Raw genomic sequence first — 23927 nt, 5'->3', positions numbered from 1 at the left:
CATATGGAGGCCTTAACAATTATTAGTGTGTATATATATATATATATATATATATATATATATATATATATATATATATATATATATATAGATATATATATATATACACACTCTAGTATACGACTGCTTAATACTGCTGTTGTGTAGTCTACATTTAACAAATTCTATTGCAAGATTAAGAGCAAAAAGGGCTGTAGAGGTGCAGGTCACATACTTGTACAATAAATAAAATCAACATCAGAATATTCATAATTTTCAATACACAATTGCTCTTAGACTTCACTTTAATAAGACTTGAAAGTAAAAAATTCAAAAGTACGTATACTTTTTTCACAATGTCCAATATACATGCAACACTTTTAAATACAAAATATGTTACATTTTATACATTTACAGTTTCAGTACATGACACATACAAAGCATAGCACACATTATGCTGTTTAAGAGCTATACTGTTACAAAAATAAACAATGTCTAGGCACAGCCCTACTCTTCATTGCTTTAATAATATACATCTTAAGACATACCCTTAAGTGATCAGGATTTGAAAGAAGAGTATCATGGGGTTGCAAAGAGCATCTGAGACACTGCATTACAATTTAAGAGGTGCTTTTGATTCCAAAAACATAAAACAACCGAAATATAACACTCTTCTTTCACAGTCAGGGGTGTTTTTTAATTCTACCTCTTCATAACATGAAAAGAGCAAACATTAAACAGTTATCCATAGACGCAGTATAAAACAATGCGAGCAAACATGGGATCAAGCATTTTACTGCTTTATGCCAAGAAAGGTATGCTTCCAATACAATGTATAATACTGACAAATAGAAATATGCGTAGTGAATAAAATAATTCATTCAGTTCCCTGCAGGTTCAGGGTGACAAAATACTCTGGGGTACATAACCAAAATATCCAAGATTTTTTGGATTGCAAAAAAATGGCAAAAGGAAGAAATATAAGGACTGGTTCTTTCAGCTCATCTTTAAGAATTAAATATCATAAAGCATCTTATTCGAAAATAAATAATCTCAGTACTGGGAAAAAATTCACCACTAGCTGTTACAGATCCAATACTTTATCAACATTATTTCAACAATTTAAAACAAATGTACTCAAAATGGAGGCATACTGAAAACAACGCAGCTACACAAACAAGTTATACAGATCTGAAACATCAACAGCTTTACTACTGGCAAAACACAGCAGCAATCAGGCCTTATTGCTTTAAGTACTTTTCAAATTAATCGCTCCAAAAGTATATATCAGTGGCAAATGACAATGATAATACAACTGAGCTGCACTTCGAGGAAGGGAAATAATTTGGAAATGAAGTGCTTTCTTCATATTTTGACATGACAATACTGCTAGTAAAATTCTGTGTTGTTTCTTACCCAAGAGTAAAAGCAAAAACAAAGGGAAAGAAAGATGAATTCCCTGACAGAAAAAGAAAATCCTAAATATTGTGGATACTTGTTTCAGTCTACATAGCAATATAAACAAAGTAGTATCAATTCTTCTGTACTTTAATTGCTACAGATGGTCTAGTGATGTTAATTAAAATGCATTGATCATTTTAACACACAATACAAAGTGATAATTCTGAAAGGTAATAAACAATTATGACATAAGGGTGAAGTGAATGACTGTTTATGTCATACTTTTAGTATGTTTCTTGACAAAAATAGCAATGGATTCCAAATATATGTATGTGACTACATTTATATTACATGCATGCACCTGGATAAAAACTGCAATACTGAAATTGAAATGCTCAAAATATAAAAAAAATACATAATTTGCATCATGTAATGTAAGAGACAGTTGATACCTGTAGAAAATGCCTCAGAAAAAAAGTTCATCCCATTGCATTCTAGAAAAAATATTTACATTTAGAATTATAAAAATTATGGAAAATTTACACAATTGAAACATATTTCCAAAAACAGAGCAGAGTGGAAAAGAAAATCAAAGACATGTTAATTTTCTTTCATACAAGTTATTTCTTTTAAATTCCTTTTCCACAGAAAAGAATAAATACAATGCAATTATAATATTCATCAATCCTTGGTTTTTCATTTCCCAAGCAAGTATGCCAATTGACAAAAAAAAATCATTACTGCACTGCAGACCTTTGGTATAAATTACAAAAATATATCTGTATAAATGTTCCATGTTCATGATAGCTCATCTGTAAAATTGTGTATTTTATCATTGACAGAGGCTTTGGCAGTTTAATTTCAGGATGAAGTTACAAGCACCTCATTTCAGGGAGTATTATATTTTCTTTGTTCACATTACTGAATGTTCCAGTAAGGAAATTTTACAGATGTATCACCACCACCCATACATGTTTACAGTGAAGAAACCTTTGGACAGCAAGCTTGGTATTTTCAGGATGCAGGAAGTCTAGGCTGTGCTCCTGGAAAGTAAGCAGATACTGCCTGTTGGCTTCCTTGTTTAGGCAGCAGGGGTCTAGTAGTAACTGGAAGAAAACAAGATACATAAGATTACTAAATATCATACTTTGGTACAGTAGTATAACACTTCATATAACAACCAAACTTACTATGGAATTACCAGGTGAAATGATACAAAATGTTTACATCAGACCTTATTCAAGAAGACAAACATATAGATTACAGAAAACAGCAAAATCAGAAAGAAGAAAATGTCTGAGTGACATAAAAGCTGTGCAAATCATAACACAAATAAAGGAGTATACAGGGTTTAGACACAGTTTCTAATATGGTAATTTAAGCAAGTCTATTAACTGTACAAATAAAGATCAGATAAAGCAATTTTAAGTTGCATAGTATTTGACTTTTTAACAAAATATAGTTGGTAACTACACAACCACGTTTGGCTGACATGATATCCTCTGGTGGAGGAGAATATGCGTGACAAACTCAGACGTGGTTGCTTGTACTATTTACTCACCCCGGTAGACTGTAAAATGCAAAAAAAAAAAAAGGATAGGAAACCAGCATTAACTAACAAGAATCTTGGATGGAAAATGATTTTTTTTATTGTGTGCAGATGCTTTCCAGGTTTCATTCGATTAGTATGTAAGCTCCACAGCACAACTGTTGAGAGGCTGGAAACAAGCACTGGCATAAACTTATTACTGAAATGCATGTAGTGTTTTCTTGTATTGCAGTGGGAGTAAAAGGAAGAAAATGCATTAATGTGTTTGAAAGTTTGCTGCTATACTGCACAGACAGATACAAAAAAATGAATATTAAAAGGATTAGAAATCCACAACAATTCTTTATTGCAGTAACAAGCATTAACAGTTTTAGCATCTATGTTTACAAGTTGTCATGTTTTTCCTTGTACACTGCAGTGAATTTTGCATCTATCACAGAGATCAGTGCAATTTTCATTAAAACCTAATAAAGGCAACAATATTTCATGAAAGCAATGTTTTGATGAAAGAAACAAAGTTTGCAAAATGTTTTCATAGATTCATTTGCTAGCTGCTTTATTCTATCAAACGTCACACGAATCTGGAAACTAACCAGCACACAAGAAAAATAAGGCAGGAGAACAAACAAGGATGGAGCGGCAGCCAATTACACCCATCAGAATCTTCTTTTCTACAACATGCTAAGCCACCCCCCAACTCAAATACATTATATTTTATCATCAGCACTCTGGAGATCCTTTTTTTAGGAAGGACATTTTGACATTGTTATGGGGCTTCTTTTGGACTGATGAAAAAGTTATTCAACTTGAAAAGCATTTTTATCAGATAATGCTTTCCTCAGCAATCAAACAAAACAAAAAAAAAAAACCACAAAAAAAATTTGTACAACTGCCTAGATACACTGTAGTTCAATGAAATGTGGACTTTCTAGCTGGTTTACTGCTGTGAATTTAATTCCCTTACACATTTGAAGGATTTGTGTTGATTGACTGGCAGCAAATACTGAGAATGCCAGCTGCTACAACAAAATCTGGTCAATAGCACTTGCATTTTTTTTTTTGCAGGGGGGCAAGTCCTGAAAAAAAAAATACTTTAGTGCTGTTACTTCAGCTGAAATTCAGAGAACCTGCTGACAATCGACTAACAGGTTCCCAAATTCAAAGATAATCCACAAAACAACTGCATGTCAAAGGCAGTTAAATTGTGTGCATGAGCAACAGTCCAACAGCAACACATTCATAGCCCAGCAGCAACAAAAGCAGACACCAGGTAATAATTCAGAAGAAAGTTAATTTCTGACACTTCACATTAAACCACTTTTAGCAGTGAAATTGATTTCACAATAATGTTATGCTTAAAGCTCTTATGGATTATTCCTTGGTCTCTCTTTTTGTTGTTATTGGGCTATTGGATGTGACACAAATTCAAAGAACCTGTAGACTTTTCCGATATAAGAAAGGCTTAGAACACTAGTAAAAAGGTTATATCTATAACTGTAAGAGAATAATAACACTAGATATTCCATATATGTAAAAATCTAAAACACTAAGAACAAAAATAGGTAAGTATAAAAGCCTACACAATCTCTAAACTAGCTTCATAATCCTGTTACTAATAACTAACAGTAACACTAAATATTGCATGCAAAAAAATTCAATTATAAGCTAAAGGGAGGAAGAAAGCTCAAAAAACTTCACTAACTGTGAAAACAGGAAAGACCTCTCAGTAAACGTGTCTGATTAGACAAGTGGCAAACAAGACCCAAGTTAATTGCGAGTAGGGGAGGAGTCAGAGCTCTTGGATCCAATACTCTAGCATAAGGCACCGAGGTCAGACTGTATTGGGTCCAACATCCCACATGTTGAATCAGATGAAAACAGACATTGGATCCATATATAATCTGTCAGGCCTCTTGTCAGCAGGTGGCTAGGAAACAAACACCACAGATGCTATTTGAATAATCTCCAAGAGGACTTTCTGGACTGGGAAAATAGCCACTGAATGGGGAGCCCATCTCAAGCTTCCTCCTGAGGCTTCCACTTGAAGTGTTCACCCATGACTAAGACAGTACCAAAGGATGAGAGGCCAAAGTGTCTTTACCATCTGGTTTAAAACCCAGAGAGGAGGAAAGCTGTGTCCTGTAGTCCACTTCTTCAGAATCAGATGAATGTGATTCTCTCACAGAGAAGACTACCCTCTTACTATTAAGATGGGGAACTCCAGATACAGAAGACTTTTCTTATTCCAGCTAAAGGTTACAGACAAAATGAAGGAAACTCTGTGATAACTTTGTTGAATCCAGTGAGGGATTCTGGCTACGGCTTATGCGGCCAGACCTTTACAAAAGCTGCATTTAAGCAGAAGGGGCACCACAGGTACAAATTACAGAGCCTTAGGTGGATGGCTGCCAGGCAGAGATTTGGGAATTCTATAAGGGCATCCTTGAATTCTGTCTTTAGTGCAGATGTCTTTCTTAACAATACCGGTGATGATTTTGTCCTTCCTTAGTTTAATAATTAGATGGCATTCTGAAGCTGACATAATGGAAACATTTGACGAGAGCAATATCTGCTCTTTAGTCTGATGGAATGTACTAGGGGGTCACAGGTGTGACAGATATCAGAGATTTCTGTGGTTGCATGCGTGATACCTGACAGACAGCTGAGTGCCTCAGTGGGTCCCCACTAGACTCGAAAGTTCCATGGTTTGTCCATCTCCTTGTGGATGTGCTTCTCACTTTAAGGTGGATGTCCATGTTACATGCTTTTGTCTGCAGACCACGTGGAAGACCATTGCAATCCTAAATCTGACTGAAAGGAGGAGTCCACACAGTGAGAGCTGCAGATGCCTCATCAGAAAGTATGAAAGCAACCAGTGGTATCCCTTAGGACTTAGTGTTGGGACCTCTCCTTTTTGGTATTTACTTCTCAAATCTTCAGATAGGCAAGACCTCTGGCTATCAATTTTGCAGACTACTGCAAATTGGAGGTTAAGTTACCCTAAGACACCCAAACCCTTCAGAATGTACTCTTCCTAGTAAACTCTTGGTGTACTAAAAATGGGCTTAAACTAAATGGTAAAAGTGTAGTATCACACTTTTGTTACATAACCATTCCCATGATACTGTACAAACAACACACCACTACAAACTGATAATGTAGTTGGGGGGCCTATTTTCTTGGGTAGATGGCTTCTCCTCTCTTGACCTTCATGTGACAATGATCGCCATGAAATCCTTTTATTTAACCCAGCTAACTGTGAAAGGATCATCAAAGTCTAAAGAGAGAATCACTACTTTATACTTAGAATTAATCAGGGCAGTTATTGACTGCAACACTCCATTTGGGATGGATCTCACTAAACATATGAAACAACTGAAAGGCCACAATGGTTCCTCACCAAAAATCACAGCCGTAAAGTGCCTGAGATAACAAGAAAGGACAGCAAGCTTCTATCCCTTTACTCAGTGACTTAAGGACATTAGAGGGGAGATCTCTGTCTTGCCAGCCACGTTATTACAGAACTGATTGCTCAGGACCTCCTGTATCTCTGCAAGTCCAATATCTCTGCCAAATACTAGAACCAGGCACCTAAATCTTCACCAACAGTTAAACACATGGTGGAGGGACACACTGATTACACAGTGCATCCCAAATTTCTGGAATAAACTTCCTCTGCATGTTAAGAAGTAACTCACTATATTCCTTTAAACACAACTTAGATGTCTGGATGGGTATTCACAAACTTACGCCAGGATTGACTGGCACGGCACTCATGCAGAAAGGAGATGCAGCCTGACGGAAGGTACTGGCAAGGTGTGAATGGGTCATGGGACTCAGGGGTCTTGGATCTATGAATCTGTGAGTCTCTGTGTGACCATGTATGACTGGGGGGGGAGGCTTACTATATTCTCTTACTGGTCCTTTGGATAAAACTCATGGCATACATTGCAGTCAGCTACATCATCCTCTGCTCCAAGGCTGAAAGAGAGGTGGACATGGAAGTCTTTTTGAGGAATTTGTCACTTGAAGGGACAAATTCTTAACTTTACCAGCAGTGGACATACCTCATTCTTTCTTGCCTGGAAGCCCACTTCTGGGCATCTGCTAAATACAAACACAAGACTCAAATCAGATGCGCAAAAAAAAACAGGTCCCCACAGAGTACTTACCTCTTCATTCTCTTAAGTTGTAGGCCTTAACCAATGTCAAGTTGTCTCAAATTGAGCACTTGCATGGCAATAAAGAACTGAAGATGGCCAGGTAGGTGGAGACATCTGGACATAAGCTATTAGTCTGGTCATGGAGAAGTGATTCTTAGCTCAGACAGTCAGGATGGAAGACCTGACTCTGCCAGTGGCAGAGATCCCTATAAATTATGACTGCAACAGTGACCCACAAAGAACAGCTGTTGACACACGTCAATGAAAATAAAGCATACAAGATTCCGTTTCAAATCACTCAGTTGAAATAAATTCTAATATTCTGGATAATGTGGCTTGTAAAAAGTGAGACATAGAAGAAATTCATACTGTAAAACCAAAGACTGCATATGATTAGTCTTATAGTGACAGAGACATGTCAAATACTATGCAAAGCAAAGCAGTGGTATCTTGTATACAGTGGATATAAAACATGTACACACCCCTGTTAAAATGCCAGGTTTTTGTGATATAAAAAAATGAGACCACAATAAATCATTTCAAAACTTTTCCAACCTTTAATGTGACATATAACCTGTACAATTCAACTGAAATACAAACAAATCTGTTAGGGGAAAAAAATATAAAAAAATAAAAAACGTACAATAAGCTGGTTGCATAAGTGTGCACACCCTTAAACTAATACTTTGTTGAAGCACCTTTTGATTTAATTACAGCATTCAGTCTTTTTGGGTAGGAATCCATCAGCATGGCACATCTTGACTTGGCAATATTTCCCCACTCTTCCTTGCAAAAGCACTCCAAATCTGTCAAGATTGTGGGGGCATCTCTTGTGCATAAGCCTTCTTCAGGTTACTCCACAGATTTTCTATTGGATTTAGGTCTAGGCTCTGGCTGGGCCATTCCAAAGCTTTAATTTTCTTCTGGTGAAGCCATTCTTTTGTTGATATGGATGTATGCTTGGGGTCAGTGTCGTGCTGAAAGGTGAAATTCCTCTTCATCTATCCCAACAGACACCTGAAGGTTTTGGGTCAAAAGTGACTAGTATTTGGAACTGTTTATAATTCCCTCCACCTTGACTAAAGTCCCAGTTCCAGCTGAAGAAAAGCAATTCCAAAGCACGATACTGTCACCACCATACTTCGCCATGGGGATGGTGTTCTTTTGGTGATGCAAAGTGTTGTTATTGCGCCAAATGTACCTTTTGGATTTGTGGCCAAAAAGTTCTACCTTGGTCTCATCACACCATAACACATTTTCCCACATGCTTTTGGGAGACTTGATGTACTGCTTTGCAAATTTTAGCTGGGCCTGGATGTTTTTCTGTGTAAGAAAATGCTTCTGTCTTGCAACCCTACCACAAAGTCCAGACATATGAAGAATACAGGAGACTGTCACACGTAGTACACAACCAGTACTTGTCAGAAATTCCTGCAGATCCTTCAGTGTTGTTGTAGGTCTCTTGGCAGCCTCCTTGACCAGTTTTCGTCTCGTCTTTTCATCAATTTTGGAAGGACGTCCAGTTCTTTGCGTGTTCCATGGTATATCCAATGCTGTGGAAATTTTTTTGTATCCTTCTCCTGACTGAGATCTTTCAACAATGACTGATGCTTTGTAAGCTCTCTGCGAACCATGGCTTTTGCTGTAGCAGGCAACTGAGCAAATGTCAGGAAAATCCTACTAGGACAGCTGAACTTTATTTGGGGTTAATCAGAGTCTCTTTAATTGATGGCAGGTGTGTACCCAAGAAGACTGAATGCTGTAATTAAGTCAAAAGGTGCTTCAACAAAGTATTAGTTTAAGGGTGTTGTGCACACTTATGCAACCAGCTTATTGTACTTTTTTTATTTTTTATTTTTTTCAACTAATAGATTTGTTTTTCAATTAAACTGTACAGGTTATAGGTCACATTAAAGGTGGGAAAAGCTTTGAAATGATTTATTGTGGTCTCATTTTTTATATTACAAAAACCTGGCATTTTAACGGGTGTGTACACGTTTTATATCCACTGTATCTAAGCTGAGTTACAGAAAAAAAAGCAACTTAAACCTGCTTCAGACATCCAAGTACTAAACAAATCTCTCATCTACTACCATTCATTCATCTTTTTGTTGCTAAACAATGCTACTTACTTGAACTACTGTTTCCATCTTGTCTACCAACACTCTACTCTTCACCTCTCCACAAACTTGAGAGAAAATATTTATACTACAATTTTCAAATCACACAGTTTACAAAACAACATCCTTTGCTACTACTGTACATATGTACATATTATTGACATTATACTATTTTCTCGTATTACTCTGCTACACAATCAAAAAAATTTGTGCATGTGTTACTTATTTTTTGTAAAATTTTGCTGTATCCACAGTTTTGCCACTGTACTATAAAAATTCTTTGCTTTCAGTCTACTGTAATTCTTGTGCTGTGGCTGAATTAGGTTGAAACTGGATCTGCTGACTACCTCAATCAAGAGACATGGCATGACATAACATAACATAAAGCAAAAGAGTAATTGAACCCAATGGTAACTCTTGGTGTCATTAAGAAATATTTTGAGTAAAATAAATGGGAAATTATTGCCTACCCCCATGGAGCAAAAGGATGAAGCCCAGATTTTGATCCAAATGAACTATGTTCAACTTGTGGCACAGACCAGGGAGGATTGGTAGTGAATGGCCATTACCAACATGCCCATCCTGGGGGATGGAGGTGGCTATAATTCGTTGCCTGGGTAACACCAAGTAGGATAACCGGGTGTAGCAACAATGGAGTGCAATCCTGCCAAGTACATGTGCCTTAGCAATGCTTTTGCACTAAGCATGGGAAAGATGTGCGGAGAAATATAAGCTTCCCACTGATGGAATAACAGTACAGCTCAAGGGATAGGTTGTGGGCAACAGGAGATTCAAGGATAGAGGGGATAAAGTCTGCCCTATCTATGAGGCAAATGAAACAAATGTGCACATGCTGCCATTTAAAAGACCCTGCTTGAACTTCCTGATCAGAAAGTGAGACGCAAAGAAACATTAATCTAAAGAATTTTGAATACGATTCCTGAGGCACCAAAAGCTTACTTATTTCAAATCTATCATTTATAGCATCAGCGTGATGACTTATACTAATTTTAGATCACACAGAAAATTCAGTTGTGAAAGTTTTCATTATAACACTAAATCTTTGAGGACAGGTCACAGTAGTTCATAACCTTTAATTTACCCATTCTTCTGTTTTCTGCATTCTGACTATATTTTCACAGCCATTTGAACATCTCTGAGAACATCAAAGCTGGTCTCATGCCAGCAGATGGAGTAAGGTTCTCAGATCTAACCACTACTTTCACATGTTATTTTCAGTTCCTAAAAGTTGAAAGTCCCAAAGAGAACGTGCTTCTGGCAGATGAATACTCAGTAATGAGACAAGTGTTACAGCTGGACAGCAAAAATTCAAAATTACAGATAAACACATTTCTTCTTTGCAATTTAACACTTCTGTTATAAAAGAATGAATGGTAATTTTACAAGTAATAAAAGCGGCATGGTGGTTTAGTGATGAGATCTCTAGCTCACAGCTACAGGCTACTCTGTTCACTGTCTGTGCAGAGCTGCATCTTCACTCTTTATCTGCAGGAATTTTTCCCACATACTTTGGTTTTACCTTCCAAAACATGTTGGGCTAATGGGTCACACTAAAATAACCACATATATATCCTTAGCCCATGCCTAGGGCTGCACCTGAAATGGGACAGAAAAGGATGAGCTAATTTACCTGGTTAACAAAATTTAAAAATATATGGGAAGAATCTCAATCAGTACTTGGTTGATACTGGGAGAGATACCTGCAGGATGTGTTATAGCATCTGGTGATGATGAGGCCTGTTAGTCCATGTTGCAGCTTCTAAAACACCTTATGAAGAAAGGGTCTACTTAAGAACAACGAAAACGCAAAGTCTCCAATGCTCACATGAGCGAATAATCAGAAACTCGAAATTGGTATTTTGGGATCACAGTACAGTGAAGATTGGAATATTTGCCCTTTCCTCACTATAGTGCAATCTCACAGTAGGAATATATATTTAGCGGGGGGTGTGAGGGGCGCAGCCACCCACAATACCAATTTTGAATTTTTGATTATTCGCTGGTGTGAGCGTTCGAGAGTTTGCTTTTTCGGTTTTATGACATAGGCCCTGAAGAAACACTTCTTAAGAAAGTATCTGAGGTTGCTATTTTTGTAGTAGAATGTGTTCTAACAAACCTGATAACAGTCTACTGTAACATCAAAAGGCAATGAAGTGTGATGCGGTCATTTTGACATAGTTTATTTGGTTATACGCATTCTTTGCCCTTTTCTAGAGTAAAAGGCAATCTATTTTATTTTACAAAAAGTACAAGCTTTCTGGTGTAGAATGTTAGCTGTGCGTGCACATCCAACATCTCTAGAAAATGCCCCTCTTCATCTTGGTAGTTTACTTAAAACAACAGCAGCTAACTGAAGTGGTTGAGGGAGACTGCTGAGAAAATTTTTGTGTAAAAAGTATTAGAATTTAAAGACACCCTTTCATTAAGAAAGCATAAATTATTTGCAAAAGAGGCATTATAACTTGGAGAAAAATTGTGCCTGAGGGTACACAAGAACAAAAATAAAGAAGTTCAAGACGATGAAGGAGAGATGAGCTCACACAGCGGATCTATATTTAAGACAGCCTCCTGAAAGTCCACAATAACTGAATTTTCTGCTGTTAAAAGCAGGCATACAGGTGAAAAATTGCAGAAACATCTACCTTAATGGAAAACGTATTAAACTGACTGCAAAGCATGGCTAAGGCAATCAAAAACCTAAGAAATGGTGTGTTCACTAATTCCAGATGCTTTGTAGAAGACAAATATACGCAGCCTTTCATTTCTGTAGGTAAAATTTCCTGGTCTCCTAGCTCCTTTATAATGTTAATATATTGCTAGAAAGGGAATCACTATTAGGAATTAAAGCTCGGTACTGCAAATCAAGAGCATCAGTGTTGTGGAATGGGATGCAGTAATTTACCATGCTGGTATGTTAGCAAAGACCCGGGAAGGAACGGGTAATGGTTACACAGGAATTATGGCCATTTTCATCAAGAGAACTGTGATGGTCCTGGCCAAGACTTGCTTCACCTTAAGGAGTGCTTTTGGAATAAGAGGGGAAGTATAAGGTCTGCATCCTCTATAATGAGGCGGTATCTAATCTCTACTTAGTTTCATTATGCATTACAGAGCAAACACTTTAAATGATTGCAGGGAAGTGAGGGAAACATTTCTACATCTGGAATTCCTATATTTGTAAAATTTTCTGAAAAACTGAAGCATCTAGCTAGTTTCATTTTTGTGAAAAACAGTTAAAGCTGGGTTAATATAAGATTATAAAGTTGAAAAGACATAACTGCAGTGCTGTCTGTAGTGTTTGAAGATGACTTGAAAGGAAGTTGTCTGAAAAGTCAAAGTCTTTCACATGGCTTTCACTTCTTTCAAACTGATATGAAGAGACCCTCCTTGTTGAGACCAGCAACGCAGAAAATAGGGATTGTTAAAATGGCTACCCACACACAGTAAGAAGAATATTTTGTCAATTTCTGTGGCACTGTAATTTTTTTTTTTTTTTTTTACTATTTCACTTCCTTTAGTGAGATTGAGGATTGTTTCCAGATATTCCTGAGCATTACCCGAGCTATTTGTGTGTGGAACTTTGCAAAAAAAAAAATAGAAGGCTGCAAGATGTACAGTCCACAGCCTTTATATACTACTTTGCTGTAATGGTCCACACCTGAAATAAGTCTAAACTTCCAACTGCTTCTTCAAACAAAAAGATTTTCATTTGGACAGAGTCCAGGAAAGCCTGTAGAAATATAACTGAAGTATAAGATGATTTGTTGCAATTTATTATGATCATCTAGCATCAAATCAAATAGACTAGCAACTTGTCACAAAACCATCTTAGAACCGGATTACTAGTAAGCAATCATCCACATATGGGAATATGCCTATATTTTGTTTCCACTAATGTGCAAATACTGAAGCCAACAGCTGGCAAATGTTCTAGTGATTATGGTGAGAATAGACAGTACAGCTGTATACCAAAAATGATAATGAGTAATTAGAAACCTGGGGTACCATCTGTGAGATGGCTTTACTTACAGGGATTGGATGGAACACCTCCTCCATGTCCAGTGCCACAAAGGAGAGCTTGGAACAGGGTCCATTCTTGTCATGGTATTAGAAACCCAAAAGACTTGAAGAAATTAAACAGGGAGAGCTTGTAGATTTCTCTGCAGAGCTGGATCTAGCACTAGATGACCTAGGCACTTGCCAAGTGCCCCTCTGGCTTGAGGGGACTCACTGGGCAGGTAGCTGCCACAACATTATTTTAAACAAAAAAATGACATTTCTGCTTTAAGGATGCACTATGCATGCAATTTCTTCGTTAAGGATCCACTCTGTCTCTCAGTGTGTCTTTGCGTGTGTCGTACTAAAGATGCACGCACAATACAGATTTAAATGTTGGAACTGGCCTGTTTTTGCATGGGATTTTAAACGAGGAAAACAGAGTGCGTGATTATGGAAAACTGCTGAACTCTGTGAAATAGATAAGCAAGCTGTTCAGTAGGGGTGTGTGTGTGTGTGTGTGTGTGTGCCTGCTCTGTAGATGAGAAAGGTTGAGTGCGAGCGTGTGTGTGTCTCTCTCTGCTCTGTAGATGAGAAAATAAGTGTGTGTGTGTGTGTGTGTGTGTGTGTGTGTGTGTGTGTGTGTGTGTGTGTGTGTGTGTGTGTGTCCATCTGCTCTCCAGATGACAGAAGTGTGTGTTTGTGTCCATTCAGGAGATGACTGAAATAAAAGAGGTATAGTGTATGTGTTCATCCAGTAGGTCAGTGAGACGAGAGGATGAGAGAAAGGTGTGTGTGTGTGCACGTGCATTTCATTCAGTGTGTGAGTGAGATGATGGGTGGGTGGGTGGGTGTGTGAGTGAGATGATGGGTGTGGGTGGGTGTGTGTGTGTGTGTGTGTGTGTGTGTGTGTGTGTGTGTGTGTGTGTGTGTGTGTGTGTGTGCGCACGTGGATTTCATTCAGTGGGTGAGTGACAGGATGGGTGGGTGTGTGTGTGTGTTGTTAGAAAAATACGTATTAGTGTGTGTATTAGCAATATGTTTAGTGCATTTAGAAGCTTGAAAAAGAGTTAACACATTTATTCTATTTCTTACTGCATAAATCTGTACAAACTGCAGTTGCTTTCTGACCTTGTACTGTTAGCTAAAATCTTGCTTGTGCCTTGGAAATTTACTGAGAAGCAGGTGATTTTCTGCTTGCGTTAGGAAAATAATGAATAGAACAATACTACTTGTATGAAACTTAGACAAGAAGTTCTGCTGTGCCATGAAAAAATACACAGCTGTAGAAGTTGCAGATAATTAGTACAAAGCCTGCTTGAAAATATTAACTGCAATCAGCATTACCTTGAAAAGTAACACTGTACAACAGACGCTTGTAAATGGATTAATGGTCACCAAGTCCAGGTTGTTTTTCTGAAAAGTTTCTCACAAATCTAGTCATGTTAGCAGAAAATCTGAAGTAACATCTGCTGTAGAACAATGCTAAAAGTTGTGTTTGATTATGTCAACTTAGAAGGCCATGTCTTGTAAAATAGTATAAGAATGAACATACTTCCTGTTAGTAGTTAGACAAATCCCTGTATTTGCATGTTTTTGTCCAGTTGTTGCAAGTAAATTAAAGTGCCTTAACTGAACCTTACGTGTATTGGTCTTTGAAGTTTTTTCCTTTGACAGATTGGTCCTTCGGACCGGAAACCTTCACTTCGCCTCGGATCAGACAGTCCAGGTGGCTTGAAACCGTACAGGGAAGAAACCACATCGGTTCTTCTTATTTGAAAAGTCCTCCGACTGAATTGTCGTACAAGAGAGGCCAGCCACTTTCTGATCTGTGACTGAAGGACGGGTTTACTCGAACCAGGTGATAATCACGAAGGCTCAGGTAAGGTGAATCTACCTTCTTTTTCTGTTTTAGATCAGGGACTAGATTTGTATTTGTTCTGTTAAGACTTTATAAGTCAGGGACAGAAAGATTACTGTCTTGTCATAGATCAGGGAAACAGAGCAGGTAGGCAGTCATTCTTAAGAGACTATAAAAACATCCATGGTACCACGTTAAAAATAAGGTGTTATGAAACGATTAAAAGGGTAGAACAAAAATGGCTAATTATTGTACAAAAAGGTCCCAAAATCCGCCGTTAACCGAAGACGTGAAATACATGCAGTCACAGCGTGCTGATAATATTAAATATTACTCAAAATGGGTTAATAAGTATGAATTTGATGGTAAACTAGAAAAATCCTCACTTGTCAAACTTGTCAAACAGCTTAAAACAGATTCTAGAGGTCGGGTAAAGAAGCAACGTCAATTAGGAATTCCTCAGGCACACAGGTGGATTGAGGAAGTAAACCGAAGGGAACAAAAGAGTAATAATTCAAAAGCAATGTTTTTAGATAAGGACAATAACTTAGTAATAGCGTCAGCCCCTCCGCCTCCCTTACCAGAATATGAGGCAAGTGAACAAGTTAGTCCACCCCCGCGATATCCTACTGTCTCTGAGTACAGACACTACAAAAGCGAAACCGTTTGTTAGAGATCCCGTCGAGACCAGGTCTCGAACACGGGCAGGAAACTCAAAAGGGGACATTGAGTTATATCAAATGGGTAGAAATTCACGATTTATGAGTGAAGAAGAAATATGCCCACTTATAGAAGTGCCTAATCCTCAGGCAGGGCAAGAACGTCAGGACCCAACTATTCTAGTGTATAGACCCTGGACTCCGGAAGACATCCAGGAAGCCACTGAGAGAATTCCCCATCCAAAAGTTAATTTTAGAAAGTTCTTAGAAGATTTGCAAGGAATGAGGCTGAGTTATAATTTAAACGGAGAAGAGGTAGAAAAAGTAGTCAGACAAATTGTGGGACCAGATTGGCACATGATTAGTGGCGACTGGAATCCCCTTGATATTGCACTCAGGTCCCTCCCACATAGTAGCGCAGAGTTAGACAACAGAGTGAAAGGTCTTACAGACCAAATCTCTGAGAAATGGAGGCCTAGGGCAGACTGGACTTGCATTAATCAATGCATCCAACAGGAAGGTGAAACTGTTGACCGATATTATGCCAGACTATTAGAATGTTTTAATAACCATTGTGGAATGCAGGTTCCTGAAGATCAGACACACGATTCCCCATATGAGCAGCAGTTAAAGAATGCATTTTTGAAAGGCAGTATTGCACCTATAAGCAGCTTTATTACAAAACACATGGTAGATCATCGTACAAGCAGGTTACAATCATTGCTTGAATATGCTAGGCATGCCGAAAGGCATTTTAATAGCAAAAAGAAAAAGAAAGCCCAAGTATTTTCTGTAGAAGATGGAGCAGAAGTATATGTAGTACAGTCCAGGAAAAAGGGCAAGAAAAATGCCCAGGGGAACAAACAATCTGATTAACGATCAGAGGACTTTGAAGGGCGAAAGAAAAGGGGTGAATGTTTTAAATGTGGTAAGAAGGGACACTTGGCAAGGGATTGCAAGAAAAACAAGAAGGCAACCACGGTGGATAAGGAGGGTGAGGACTAACTATATGATAGTCAGCAATCACTAGAAGGGGATAGTGGAGAAAGGAAAAATGGGTATGTGATAGAGGAAGTAGAGAATGTGACAGAAGAAATAGAGGAAGTGCAAGAAGTCACGGATAGTGAAGAAAATGAAATATTGGATTTGGCTTTATTGAGCTTAGAGCTCTATTTAGCAGACATGAAACCAGAAGTTACACTCCTGGTAGAAGGGAGAGAAGTCAGATTCTTGTGTGACTCGGGGGCATCACGGACCCTGGTACATCCCTCCAAACTGCCAGAGAATTCAGAGTCACCTGATTACATATTAGTTAAAGCAGCTAATGGACAGCTGTATCGGGAGCCACTCTCCCATAATATTGTGATAACTGATGCTGTCTCAGGATTGACCCAGAAAAGCAAAATTGTTGTATCTGCAAAATGCCCAGTAAACCTCTTGGGCAGAGACTTTATGCAGTTATTTGGTATAGCAGTAGTTCCGACTATGCAGGGTATGGAAGCACAGAGACAAATTGATACCTTTGCAGTGCAATCGGAGGGTGAAATGTTTTATTGGTACAGCCAGGACTTGGTTACGACTGGTCCAGGGGCAGTGACCGAAGAGTTGATGAACGTAGCCGTCAGCAAGTTCCCCTCCCTTGACATTGATAAACAGCATTTGTTGCAATGTACTCTGTATTATTGTAATACACCAGGACTTTATAAGGAATATGAGCAAGAATTGTTTAGAAATCGTGCAAACAGATTGGTATTATGTAATCTGTACTGGGACACAAAAGGGAACAGTGTAGTCAGCTGTTCGTTGCCCCAGGAGTTCTTTGCACCTTATAAATCTAATCGATTACCACATGTTAGCTTAACTAAGGACAAGAATGTAAAATGGGTAGACTTGGGTGAGAAAGTCACAAGATGGGAAAAACAGAGTTAGAACTGTCAGAACAGGGAATACAAATGCAGAAGCTGAATTGGATAACTCAGACCCACCCAGCTGTACACTTGCAGTCTAGCAAGGACAGCTGATTGGAACTCCGAGTGAAGGAGGAAGAGAATGCCTTACAGAATATACCAGAAAATATGGTCGACTGGAAAATCAGATGTAGGGCTTATTCGTACAGCAGGACCAGTTACTATTACGCCAAAGTCAGCATTTAGACCACAAAAGAGACAGTATCCCTTTAGAAAAGATGCAGAGGTAGGAAGCAAACCTATTATAGCAGCTTTACTTAAGGGGTGCTGGTGGAATCTCCTGATTCAACATGTAACACACCCTTATTTCCTGTTAAGAAAGCGAATGGAGAGTGGCGTATGGTCCAAGATTTACAAGCTGTAAATGACGCAGTAATACCACGGGCACCTACGGTGCCAGACCCATACACCCTGTTGAATGATTTAAAACCTCAACAGAAATATTTTTCTGTGGTAGATATCAGCAATGCGTTCTTTTCTATACCGATACACCCTGACAGCCAGCATTGGTTTGCATTCACATTTCAGGGGAAAAGGTATACATATATGTGACTACCACAGGGGTATTGTGAAAGTCCGACAATATTCTCACAAGAAATGGCAAGCAACTTGACGGGATTTACCCCACCAAGAGGTAGTCAGATTTTGCTTTATGTTGACGATATCCTGCTGGCATCCCCCACACAGCAAGACTGTAAAGAAAATACCATAGCGCTATTACAATTTGTAGCCACTGAAGGACATAAAGTAAACAAAAATAAACTGCAGCTTTGGAAAAAACAAGTTAAATACCTAGGATATGTAATATCCAAGGAAGGTAGGACATTAGATGAGGACAGAAAAATAGCGATTTTACAAGCACCAAAACCCACTATCAAGAAGGAAATGATGTCCTTCCTGGGTACGATTTTTCTCGGAGTTGGATTCCAAACTATGTCTTGGAATCTGCACCGTTGACTAACCTGATTTATAAAAAGCCTATGGCAGCACAGGATTTCTTACAATGAACACCAGAAGCAGAATCTTCTTTCTGCAAACTGAAACAGTTAATAGCGTCCTCATTAGTTTTGGGATTACCAAACTATCATAAACATTTTTTCCAAACTGTAGATTGTAAGCAAGGTTATATGACATCAGTGTTAACACAGCAGCATGGGGACAAGCAATGCCCTATTGCTTATTATTCATCACAACTGGACCCAGTGGCACGGTCTTTACCTCACTGTGTACAAGCAGTAGTTGCAGCTGCAATGGCAGTACAGGCTTCGGCCTCAGTAGTGTTGTCCCACCCTCTCACATTGAGAGTGCCTCATGCAGTCACAATTATTTTACTACAAGAAAAGGTAGCATATCTTTCCCCAGCTAGACATCTTTCCTGTATGACTATATTGTTGAGCCAACCTCATATGACAATTGAACGATGCACGACTTTGAGCCCTTCTACCTTGCTCTCAACCCCTGCAGATGGCACACCACACAGCTGCCTGCAGGTGATTGAGCAAAAGACGCTGCCTAGAAAAGATCTTACGGATGTTCCCTTGGATGATGCCGAGGTGACATACTACACGGACGGCTCATACAAAAAGGGTCCTGCAGGACAGAACCTAGTAGGATATGCAGTAGTTTCTGATACTGACATAGAAGCAAAATCTTTACCACATAGTTTATCTGCACAGGCAGCAGAATTGATTGCCTTGACACGGGCATGTACCTTAGCAAAGGGTAAATGTGTAAACATTTTTACTGACAACCAGTATGCTTTTTCTACTGTACATGTTTTTGCGCAACAGTGGAAAAATCGAGGAATGATAACATCTACTGGCAAACCAATCAATCATGCACAGTTCATTTTAGATCTTTTAGAATCTATTCAGTTACCTCAGAAAGTAGCTATTTGTAAAAGCACAGGTCATACCAAGCAACAGGACAGGATTTCAAAAGGTAATGCGAGAGCTGATATAGCTGCAAAGCAGGCAGCTTCAGAAGTATTTCTTTTGAATGAGGAACTACAACCCTCTGAGATATTAGACTTAGAAATGTTAAAGACAATGCAAACACTTACTACGCAAACTGAAAAACAAAGATGGGTAAAACGAGGAGCAATTCTCGAAAAGGGGCTGTACATCTCTAAAGAAGGGAAACCGATATTGCCGTCTAATTTGTTTAGATATGCAGCTTTGTTGAGCCATGGGCAGCGCCATGTCTCAACAGGGGGGATGGTACAGCTGGTGAACCAAGTGTTCACGACGTACAAATTTACAAACTACTCTAAAAAATTTTGTTCATTATGCCACATCTGTAATAAACATCATGCACAAGGGGCGTTAAAGCCCAAGCAAGGGAGTTTCCCTACACCACAGTATCCATTTCATACTATTTGTATAGATTTCATAGAGTTGAATAAATGTGAAAATAAGAAGTATTGTCTTGTCATTGTAGATATGTTTTCCAGATGGGTGGAAGCCTTTCCGACTAAAAATCCAGATGCTACGACGGTGGCCAAAGTTCTTGTTAAAGAAATCATCCCTAGATTTGGCATTCCGGAAAGGATCTACAGTGACAACGGGGCACACTTCGTGAATCAGACCATACAGCAGTTAAGTAAACATTTTTGTATTTCTCTAAAGAATCACTGTATGTATCACCCGCAATCAGCAGGGCTAGTAGAGAGGCATAATGGGATTTTAAAGAGTAAGCTAAGAAAATTAATAACAGAAACGCAGAGAAACTGGGTGTACTGTCTGCCCCTGGCACTGTTGAGCATGAGAACTGTTCCGAATGCAAAAGGATTGACTCCTTTTGAAAAGCTCTTTGGAAGGGCTTACTATATACCTCAGTGGAAATCTCTCATGCCCGCAGACCAGGAAGCTGACAGTACATTAGCAGAGTATATGCGTAATTTGTTAAAGTCTAAACATTTGCTGCAGTTAAATTCTGTTTCAGATAAAGAACAAACCAGACCGTCAGAAGTGGCAGTGCCCCCTGGAGCATGGATCTGGCTGAAGATAGTCAAGAGGAAAAATTGGGCGTCTCCGAAGTGGGAAGGTCCATATCAAGTGCTTTTGTCAACACCCACTGCAGTCAAAATTGCGCAGCGTGCCTCCTGGATCCACCTGACGCACTGTAAATTAGTTAAAAACTTTAAACTGGACAAAAATCTTGCTACATGCCAAGAGCAAAAATTATAGCATCCAGAAGAAACAGGAATGCAGAACAACCCTTTCCTCAGAAGTATTGCATAATCATCCTGTTAACTGTATTAGTGACGATAATCTTTTTGTTGTGGCATTTTCTTTTCCCAGCCACGCAGATTGAACTGAATAAACGAGAAGTGTTGCACATATACTGGCATCCAAACTTTAACACTTACCAGGCAATTAAATATGTGTATGCTGAGACTTTCAATGTTTCGAATTGCTGGATTTGCACAGCTTTGCCAACAGCATACGGGGGGTTATTAATGACTACAGTCGCCCTAGGGGTCAATGAGACCTGGGAGAACTTGATTTATGATACTTCAACCATTACAGCACAAGATAAAATAGCATTGCACTTGTCTGTTCCACAAAAGGGAACTGTGTGTTTTTATAAAAATGATACTGTTCAGGTGGGTTGGAGCAATTGCAATGTGACTGTTCCTTATAAATGTTATACTAAAGGTAACAATGTAAATCTTTATTGTAATACAAACTATGATTCATTTCTTGGATTGATGCACAAAACACTTGAAGTAAAACATAATTCTGTTCTTTATAAACAGCTGTCTACAATTGAGAGAAAAATGTTTCATGCAGGGCGAGTATATATTCATAGCACGGTTACTACTAAAGTAGAGGATTGTTATTTTGTGTGTGGCAGAAAGGCATACAAATGGTTACCTGAGAATTGGTCCGGCAGTTGTTTTTTGGGTTACCTGGTTCCGGCCATACGACACACTGCAGTTTTGCCTCATGGGAAAATATGAAATGTCCGAGAAGTCATCAAGAAACCTGTAAATCCAGTGGGACAAATCGATGCGCGTTGGAAAGACCATCACTCTCTAGGCAAAGGACTAGGCAAAGGACTGAGACACATGGACTTGAGTGATAGTGTTATATCGTGGGCAGGTATATTACCAGCATATGGAGCAGTGAAATCGATCTGGGAGCTGAGAAAACTGTCAAAACTTCTCGAAGTAATGAGCAACGCAACTTTTTCTGCTCTTGAATTGGTGACTGATGAACTGAATGCAATGAAAACTGTAGTGCTCCAAAACCGCATGGCTCTCTACTTCACCATAGCGGTGAGAGGTGGTATGTGCGCTTTAATCCAAGAAGAATGCTGTTCGTATATTCCTGACCATAAACACGAGATAGACAATCATCTTGAGGTAATTCCGCAAGTGTAGGCCATGACCAAACCAGGCCCAAACCCACTGACGGACTTTTTCCAGAAATGGTTTGGGGGTGGGGTACCATCCTAATGAACATCCTGATTGCCATTTGTGTAGGTATGCTCCTACTGGGAGCATGTGTTTGTGTGGTATCCCCTGCATGAAAAGACTGATTAAAGACCTTATAGACATGTCAGTTTCTGAAACCTTGTATCAAAGTACTGAGTTTGAAGAACTGTTAAAAGACTAAAAAGCTTTCATAAGTCTAAATTGAATGACTCTCAACTGCAAATCCTGAGTGGAAGAGGTTAGGAGAAGAAAACAAACTGTTTATGCTTATTTTGAAAGTAGAATAACATTATTAATGGGGGGAAATGTTAGAAAAATATGTATTGATGTGTGTATTAGCAATATGCTTAGTGCATTTAGAAGCTTGAAAAGAGTTAACACATTTATTCTATTTCATACTGCATAAATCTGTACAAACTGCAGTTGCTTTCTGACCTTGTGCCTTGGAAATTCACTGAGAAGCAGGTGATTTTCTGCTTGCGTTAGGAAAATAATGAATAGAACAATACTACTTGTATGAAACTTAGACAAGAAGTTCCACTGTGCCATGAGAAAATACACAGCTGTAGAAGTTACAGATAATTAGTACAAAGCCTGCTTGAAAATATGAACTGCAATCAGCATTTGCTTGTATCTGAATTAGAAAAGTACCTTGAAAAGTAACACTGTACAATAGACGCTTGTAAACGGATTAATGGTCACCAAGGCCAGGTTGTTTTTCTGAAAAGTTTCTCACAAATCTAGTCATGTCAGCAGAAAATCTGAAGTAACATCTGCTGTAGAACAATGCTAAAAGTTGTGTTTGATTACATCAGCTTAGAAGGCCATGTCTTGTAAAATAGTATAAGAATGAACATACTTCCTGTTAGTAGTTAGACAAATCCTTGTATTTGCATGTTTTTGTCTCCTTGCTGCAAGCAAATTAAAGTGCCTTAACTGAACCTTACGTGTATTGGTCTTTGAAGTTTTTCCTTTGACAGTATGTACATGTGTCCGTTCCGTAAGTGAATGAGATGAGAGTGGTGTGTGTGTCTATTCAGTAGGTGAGTGAGAAGAGAGTGGTGTATGCATCTATTCAGTAGGAGTGCATGTGTGCGTCTGTTCAGTATGCGAGTGACATGAGAGAGAGGTGTCTGTCTGCTTAGCAGGTGAGTGAGATGAGAAAGGTGAGTGTTCATCCAGTTGGTGAGTGAGATGACAGAGGTGTGTGTGTGTGTATGTCCATTCGGGTATATATTAAATTCTCGAAAGCAGACAATGTTGAATCAGACACTGTCGACACGAGAATAGCGAAACTGCAGAACATTGAACAAGTAAACAGAAATCTCTAAGGTGAGATTTTCGTTTACTTCAATGTAGTGCGGTCTTGGAGTTGGTATATTTAAGTAGTGGGGGTGCAGGGGGGCTTGCCTCCCTGACTACACCATTTAGTTTTTTTTTTTTTTTGTTCTTATTTTTTTTCTGAATATTCACTGTTTTAACAGTTTGATCACTAAAAGTCGACCTTTAGTGATTCGAACTGTTGAATATTTGATGTTCTAATACAGACCCGTCCATTCAGTAGGTGAGTGTGATGACAGACGGATGTGCATGTCCACTCAACAGGCGAGTCAGATGACAGAGTTGTCTGTTCAATAGGTGAGTGAGATGAGAGGTGTGTGTTTATTCAGTAGATGAGTGTGATGAGAGAGAGATGTGCATCTGAAGTTAAATATGTTAACAACATTACTGACTTATAAACTTAAAAATGAAGCTGTGTACTTACCAGAA

General features: G+C 38.7%; 1 protein-coding gene across 3 annotated transcripts in view; it reads right to left on the bottom strand.

The window, feature by feature from the left end:
* Nucleotides 1-266: 266 nt before the first annotated feature.
* Nucleotides 267-23927, bottom strand: part of LOC122795841 (spindle assembly abnormal protein 6 homolog) — a 1219651-nt gene continuing 1195990 nt past the window's right edge. For all 3 annotated transcript variants that reach the window (XM_044064218.1, XM_044064220.1, XM_044064219.1), the window contains one exon: nucleotides 267-2486. In XM_044064218.1, the coding sequence (XP_043920153.1) occupies nucleotides 2395-2486 (92 nt within the window). In that variant the 3' untranslated portion in view covers nucleotides 267-2394. The remainder of the gene's footprint in view (nucleotides 2487-23927) is intronic.

The sequence above is a fragment of the Protopterus annectens genome, chromosome 2.part2 (genome assembly GCF_019279795.1).
Source record: "Protopterus annectens isolate FY-2018-M chromosome 2.part2, PAN1.0, whole genome shotgun sequence".
NCBI lineage: Eukaryota > Metazoa > Chordata > Ceratodontiformes > Protopteridae > Protopterus > Protopterus annectens.
Note: the sequence above shows the minus strand (reverse complement) of the source record. Positions and strands in the feature narration are given on the sequence as shown.